We start from the raw sequence: 8,181 nt of genomic DNA, 5'->3' as shown, positions 1-8,181 counted from the left end.
CTTGTTTTCAACCAAGATGCATCTAACATTAGCTACAATATCCCTAGCACCACGACCCCATCTAAACCCAGCCTGCACTTCTGGTAGTTCTCTGCTGATGTGCTGTTCCAGTCGTTTTTGGATAATCTTTAGCAGAATCTTGCTTGCTTGTGATATTAATGATACTGTTCGATAATTTCCACACTCTGTGGGATCACCTTTCTTTGAAATGGGAATAAATATAGATCTCTTCCAGTCAGTTGGCCAAACGGTTGTTCTCCAGATTTCTTGGCACAAATTGGTGAGCACATCTAGGGCAGCGTCTGTTAGTTGAAATATGTCAATTTGTATACCATCAATTCCTGGGGCCTTAATCTTAGCCAATTGTAAAGCAAGGGGTTGTACAGTACAAAACATGAGTCCAGAATGAAGGTTGCATAGTCAATGAAAGAATCTTTCTTTTATTTTTCAAAGAGAAAAGCAAATTGGGGGGGAGGGATGGGCAGGGAGAAAAGTGCAACAGTGAATGAATGGAAATCTAAAGTCTCTATAAATTTTCATTAAAATTAATAATAATAATATAATGTGAATCTAAAAAAAAAGAAAGTGAAAAATTAATACTTACTGACTCAAGCGCTTTGCATAAAAGAAGAGGACAATGCCTGTCACAAACACAAGGAAGAGACTGATATCCATCACTGGGTAAAAGGAAAAACAAAACCAAAAACAAAATAAGGAATGATAGTGAGTCAATATAGCGTTAGAAACAGAAGTCAACTTACTAAAATGTTATATCGGAAAAGGAACAGATCAAGAAAACAACAAAAACAGACCTACCATTTTGAGTCACTCTTATTGTATAGATAAATATGTCCCTGACAGGCTGCACAGAGAAACATACAGTGTCTCCATATGGATTGATGACTATAGTTGCATCGTTAGATTCCCTTGGCATCCAAAAGTTATGAATCACACACTTGATAAAAGTTATAATGGTTTGTGGATACTGGCATTTATGTCTTTCTGTGATATGCACAATAAGGAGCAAACCTGGACTGGTAACCTTCACCTACAAAAGAACAACAAACAAGTCCATAAACACAACAGTTAAACTTCTTATCAGCTCTTTAAATCCACCAGCAGAGTGGCAGGGAGAATACATGACTGGCTGTATAAATATGAGAATTGAGGCACAAACTGAGAGTTGTACACCAATGTTCATAGCAGCATTATTCATCATTGCAAGAACATGAAACAGCCCAAATGTCCAACCACAAACAAATGAACTGAGAAATTATGGTACATTAATCAGAGGTAATGCTAAAATTTCTATATGAAATAAGCTTGGGATCATAATTATAAAGCATGAGGGTGAATGTTGTCTTCAGCTGTGTTTAAAAAGCAAGCACACTATATTCACTTCTTGGTATATGCTGTCAAGTTGAGTATGACTCATAGAAACCCTATGAATAACAGATCTGAAGTATCTCCTATCCTGGGCCATCCTCATAATTTCTGACACACTTGAGCCCACTGCTGCAGGTGCTATGTCAATACTTGTTTTTTTAAGGTATTTCTCTCCTTTGTTGACTCTCCATGTTTCCAAGAATGATGTCCCTTTCCAAGGAACTGCCCCTCCTAACAAGTTCCTGAAGTCAGGTACCTCTCCAAATTGTTCTGGAGCAATGAAGTCAGTTTGAGGACTAAGGTGCATCTGCTAATAGAGCTCTGTTTCACATACTTCAGGCATGTTTCTAGGAGAGGCTATTCCTTAGGTAAGGACATCATGGTTGGAAAGGTTCAGGGCTGGCAAAGAAAAGAAGACCCTAAACCTGACGAATTGACACAATGACTGCTGTAACGAACTCTAGAGTGCCAGGAAGTGTGACGATGACACAGGGTAGGGCAGGGTTCAGATCTGTTGTTCATATGGTCACTACAGGTTGTACTCGACTCGAAGGCGCCTAACAACAACATGTCAACAGCACATGAGACGAAGCTTCACCATCCTTGCCTTTAGGAGCACTCTGACTGCACTTCCTCCAAGATGTATCTGTGCGTTCTTTTGGCAGTCCATGGGATATTCAGTACCCTTCTCCAACACCACCACTCAATACCAAATCACAGTGTATTTATATGGGCTAGTTTAGGGAGTAGTTAGTGAAGAGTATGAAGGAGTTAATGAAACTTTCCATACAAAAAAAGCCAAAATGACAAACTTGTTGGCACTGAGTCGATTTTTAACACACGCCTAAAGGATAGAGTAGAACCATCTCCAAATGCTTCCAAGGCTGTTATCTTTACCATGGTTGACTGCCACATCTTTCTCCCATGGGGCAGCTTATGGTCAGAACCACGGACCTTTCAGCAGCTGAGTGCTTAACCAATGTGTCATCAACGTTCCTCCTCTCATTTTAAAAAAATGCACAACAAAGCTCAAACTCACTGCCATCAAGTTGTGGTTCTGACTCAAAGTGACTCTCCATTGGGTTTTGGAGGCTGTAAGTCACAATAGAAGAGACTGTCCATCTTTTCCCGCAGAGCCACTGGTGGATTCGAACCACCAGAGATGTGCAGTATTTAGTTAGTGGTGTAACTCACTACTGACCATGCCACGAGAGCTCCCGCCTGCAATCCTGTGTCATCTTCCAGCCAGCCTTTATCCTGATACCCATATAAATCCATTCTCCATCATAAAACTTACTTTCCATTCTTCAAATACCAAAACAAAACCCAATGCCATCATTTGTACTTTGGCTCAGGATGACCTCTTGTCAGGTTTCCAAAGTCATACATTTTTGTGAAAGGAGATGACCCATTTTACTCCCCATTAACAACCAGTGGACGCAAACCACCTTTGGTTAGCAGACCAGCATGTAATGCACTACTCCATGGGTGCTCCTTTGTCCCTGGACCTAAGACAGAGTGCTCTGGTGGTGGCTTCTTGTTATTGTTAGGTGCCATCTAGTCGAGTATGACTCACAGTGACCCTATGAACAACTGACCTGAACCGTGTCTTCTTCTGTGCCATCCTCATCATCTCTGACACACTGAAACCCACTGCTGCATCACTCTGTCAATCCATCTCATTGAGGGTCTTCTTTCAATGACACTCCACTTTTCCAAGCATGATGTGTTCCTTTAGAAGGAATAGCGTTTCCTTGCAACATCCCCAAAGTCTGTGAGACCAAGCTTTGCCATCCTTGTCTCCAAGGCATACTCTGGCTGAACTTTTTCATGCACAGACATGTCTGTTTGTTCTTTTGGAAATGCATGGGGTATTCAGTATTCAGCACTCTTCTCCAACACCACAACTCAAAGGCATCAATTCTTCTTTTGTCATCCTTATTCATTATCCAGCTCTTAGATACACAGCAAGTGACTGAAAGACTACGGATTGAATCAGGCACATATTAGTCTTCAAACTTGCATAATTAACTGTTTCTCAGTAATCTGAAGAAGTCCCTGACAGCAGGCTTAAGTAGCAGGCTTAACTGCTGGTACCAAGGATGTTGACTATGAATACAAAAAGTAAGATGAAATAATTGACAATTTCAGTCTTTTTTCCATACATCATGATGTTGCTTATCGATCCAACAATGAAGATTTTTGTCTTCTTGAAGTTGAGATGCAATCCATATTGAAAGCTGTATGTGGTCTTTGATCTTTTGCAGCAAACATCTCAAGTCTTCATTTTCAGCAAATAAGGTTGTGCTATCTGCATAATGCAGGTTGTTGATAAGTCAGTCTTCCTCTGATCATGATGCCACATTCTTCTTCATTAAGTCACATTCTTCTTCATTAAGTCCAGATTCTCAAATAATTTGCTCAGCTTATGGACTGAATGGATATACAGAAAGAATATAACCCTGACACTCACCTTTCATAATTTTAAACCATGTAGTCTTTTTTCCCCTGCTCTGTTTGTACAACAGCCTCTTTATTAAAAAATAGATTTCTCATGTGCACAAAGAAGTGTTCTGGAATTCTCATTCTTCTCAAAGTTAGCCATAATTCCTTATGATCCACACAGTCAAATGTGTTTACATAGTCAATAAAGCACAAACATTATTCTGGTATTCTCTGCTTTCAGTTGGGATCCATTTGGCATCTGCAATGATATCCCTGGTTCTAAACCCAGTCTGAACTTCTGGAAGTTCTCTGTGTACTATTCTAAGCCATTTCTGAATGATCTTCAGTAATATTTTGCTTGTCTGTGATATTAATGCTATTGTTTGATAATTTCCACATTCTGTTGGATTATCGTTTTTTTTAGGATTAGGGGAAAATGGGTGGCTTAGTGGTAAAGAATTGTGCTGCCAACCCAAGGTACATGGCTTGAATCCAATAGCTGTTCCACTAGGAAAAGGATGGGTAGTCTCCTCCCATGCAATTTACTGCCTCAGAAAACCCACTGAAGAGTCAGCCACAGGTCTGTTCCAACTCGATGGTACACAAGACATCTTTTAAAAGCAGTCCCTTACCTGTACAGTTGACCAAATGGAGTTCCACTTCATGTGAGTATTTTTATTGTAACAATAACAATCTAATTCAGAACTCTGAATTAAATCCATTTCCTTCAGGGCTCTACATCTTGGAACTGAAAGAAGAAAAAAGAATGCATTTCTTAACTATTCAATTGCTCAGAATCCTTATTTATTTTATTCACAGGGAATAATGGTAGCAGTCTGAAGATTCTATGACCAATAATTTCTTCTAAATGTCAATTAGTGTTTCTATCTTTCCAACTTAGCAGGAGCCAGAAGTCCAGTGTCACTACTGGCGGAATCTGGAAGGCACTCTAATAACCCAGGAAGCAGGCATTTTACCATCCTATTGTGGAAGAAAAGAACTGAGGTCAGCTTCCCAGAATAGACACATCAACAAAGAAATGGAAGTTAAGGAGCAGACAAGAAGATAGGATGTTGGCAGAGACAGTGTGTACACAAACATAGAGAAGAGATAAATCATGTTGCGTGAATCCACCATTCACCAATATGGAGCACAGAGAACATCTGAGGACATTTTAACACCAGAAGCTGTAAGCAGAACACTGAAGGAAGGATTTTAGAGGTAAGGATCAGAGTCTCAGGAGGAAACTACAGACTCTCAAAAGGATTTAACTGAAAGATGTGTATAGGATGGTTGAGGTTCCCAGGAACCCGAAAAAAACAGGTAAGTCACTGATCCCTTCGGCCTCAAACAGTGAGCGTGGGGTGGCCCCAGTGCCACTGGTGCTGAGCAGATAGTCTAATGGAACACAGTCACTGCTGTCACTGTGCAACAGGGGGTGAAGGTACTAAAACGGAAACCTCTCTATCCTCCCTCCTATCAGTGCGTCTCACTGGCTACACCCAACAGGAGGTTAGAAAGCAGAAGAGCCCAGGTAAAGCCGTCCACCAGGTGAGCTGCCACGCACTGAACAGAGAGAAAGGGCCGAGAATGGGTCAATGAGGAACCGAGACTCAGCTCAGGGAGGAAATGGCAAGCCTGAGTTCTGTTTTTGGAGAAAAACTTTCTGTAAACTGTGTGGAATATTAGATAGGATGAAAAAGCAGCGGCAGCACCAAGGAGGCAACCTAAGTGAGAAATGAATGAAACTAGCGAGGAAGGTGAAGGTGGCCTAGTGACAAGAAGCTGTGCTGTAATCTCTACGCCATGGGGTTCAAATCCATCAGCTGCTCCACAGAAGGATGGGCAATCTCCCGCCATGCAATTACCTGCCTCTGAAAACCCGCCAGAGGGTGAGCGATGGGTCTATTCTGACTCGATGGTGCATAACAACAACACAACAGGAGGTAGACGCAGCAGACTTTGGAGATTCATTAAATGAGGGAGAACAAGGTGATATGAAGGTTTTTGGTGAGTGGACAGATGGGAGGCCCTGTCATCTGATCAGAAATACCGGAGAAGTGAGGCTGTAGCGGGACTAAGTGAAGATGGAGGAGTCGACAGCTAGAAATGCATCAGGCTATTGATGAAATTACACAAACGTGCGTGGGCTGTAATACATAACGGCATAATATAACCAATATATCCCAATGCAATATATCCAGAGAGGAAAAGCGTGTCGCCACCATGTGTGAAGTAAATATGGTTTAAATCACAAGAAAATAACAAACTGATGGTTTATTCGGTGCCATCACTGCATCCAAGCTTGCAATGACGCAGGATGACAGTCCTCAATCCTTCTGGATCCAGGATGAAGGGGACCACTCCATCTGTCAAATAGGAGAGAGGAATGGGGAACACTTGTGGGCTTTATCCCAAACCCCTGACTCCTCTAAGCAAAGTGTGGTCAGTCATTTCTCCAGAAAAATCAGAAAGCAAGCTAGAGCAACTTAGTACATTCAAATTGGGTAAGGTGTAGGTAACCAGTGATAATACTCAATAATTACATCCATTTAAGGCTGTTAAGTACCACTGAGTCAGAACTGACTCTGACCTGACCCTCCAGTGGATTTTCAGAGGCAATGAATTGCATAGAAGACGGACTATCTTTCTCCTGTGGAGAAGCCGGTGGATTCAAACCACATACCTTCAGGTTGGCAGCACAGCATCCTTAGCACTAAGCTACCAGAACTCCCTGATATTAAGTCAGGTTAAAGCCCTGTCTGATGAGGAAGATTCCTGGCATTAACCCATTAATCCCTAGCAACAACCCATTGCCACGGAGTTGATTCCACCTCACAGTGACCCTCTAGTGGGTCTGGGAGGCTGTAGACCTTCACAGAAGGAGATGGCCCGTTCTTTTCCTGGAGATCCAAACTGCAGATCTGCCAGCTGGCAGCCCCACATGTATGGGCACACATTCTACCACGGGGGCTTCTGATCCTTAACAGTGAGATGGAGAAAAACAAAGACGAGAGGAAAGGGTGATGCAAACACCAACCTACTCCTGAAACATAATGAACGTCACACAAGTCAGGCTCCTCAGCAGAGCTTACGTGAAGACCCAGTATCGTTCACTGGGATCCTGCATAGTCATTTACTCTTCACAAAACACTGTGAGAAAATGCTCAAGCTCATGTATAAACACAAGCTTAGAGATTTGTTCCAAAGTCTAGGATGCAAACACCAGAACCAGGTTAAGGAGCAGATGCCGAAAAAAAGTACGAGAATGAAGCCTGAGTGAATTCTCCGTGGGGAGCCAAACTGGCATAGTGGGTTATACGCTGTGCTGCTGGTGGAAAGATCGGTGACTTCCATCCACCAGCTGCTCCACGGGAGAAGATGAAGCAATCTGCCATGTCTGTTAAGATTTACAGTCAGAATTGACTTTACAGAAGTAACTGCGTTTTCTATTAAGTACAGAACTCTAGAAATGAACTGTTTTCTCTAAACACAATATTGCAAGGTTTTGTCCAAATACAAGCACCCACAGGAGAATGCAGGCCCAGCGCTACAAAATACAAAGCAAGCGATGCCACTGTCCAGCCTCGACAGATCTGAGATGCAAATAGCTCCCAGCTGAGGGCTTTACAAGGAAAAGGCCATTTCCAAGAGGAGGTGAAGAGTGGAGGAAATGAAGGCAGTACTGACCTTGGTAAAAACCTCAGGAAACAGAGGAGAGCACAATGAATGCTTTCAATATCGAGCAGCAAACACAGGCTGGGAATGAGGTCAGCTGACCTCGGAGTGGCCTTTGCTGTGCTGTCACTCAGCTGCCTGTGGAGTCTCTCCCCAGGAACCAGGACTACAAGTAGGAACTCTGGTTCTTGGTGGAGAGGAAGTCCTATCAGAGAAAAGGGATACCTTCCAGCACGGGAAGACAAGTGAGGAGCCCAGTTCTTATAACAGTATTGTACTTCCAACAGTTCTATCTTCTGAGTTCCTGAGATTTCTCCAACTGGGATCCTAAATCACTTCCTATCCTTAGCTCCTAAAAGTAAGATGATGTGATTTAACTACAAGGTTGGTTGTTGTTGTTATATGCTGTTGAGTTGCCTGCGACTCATAGCAACCCAATGTACAACAGCCCTAAACCCTGCTCTGTCCTGTGCCAACCTGTCTCCAACACCCCCATCCCCATGACCCCAGTCAGCGAATCAATCCATCTCACTGAGCGTCTTCTCCTCCTGCACTGTCCCTCCACTCTCCCAAGCATGGCATCCTTCTCCAAGGACTGGCCCCTCCTTGCAACATGTCCAAAGTATGTCAGACGAAGCCCCAGAATCCTTGCCTCCAAGGAGCAGCCTGGTT

General features: G+C 42.8%; 1 protein-coding gene across 1 annotated transcript in view; it reads right to left on the bottom strand.

Moving 5' to 3' along the window:
- Positions 1-4,950, bottom strand: part of TMEM194B (transmembrane protein 194B) — a 17,425-nt gene extending 12,475 nt beyond the window's left edge. Inside the window, exons 1-4 of the mRNA XM_006878933.1 lie at positions 4,891-4,950; positions 4,464-4,610; positions 817-1,048; positions 605-677 (exon numbers count right to left, since the gene is read on the bottom strand). Coding sequence (XP_006878995.1) covers positions 605-677; positions 817-1,048; positions 4,464-4,610; positions 4,891-4,950 — 512 coding nt within the window. The remainder of the gene's footprint in view (positions 1-604; positions 678-816; positions 1,049-4,463; positions 4,611-4,890) is intronic.
- Positions 4,951-8,181: the final 3,231 nt, after the last annotated feature.

The sequence above is a fragment of the Elephantulus edwardii genome, unplaced genomic scaffold, assembly GCF_000299155.1.
Source record: "Elephantulus edwardii isolate Elephantulus edwardi_28Jun2011 unplaced genomic scaffold, EleEdw1.0 scaffold00001, whole genome shotgun sequence".
In the NCBI taxonomy this organism is placed as follows: Eukaryota; Metazoa; Chordata; class Mammalia; order Macroscelidea; family Macroscelididae; genus Elephantulus; species Elephantulus edwardii.
The sequence above is the reverse complement of the archived record's forward strand: the minus strand, read 5'-3'. Positions and strand labels throughout refer to the sequence as shown.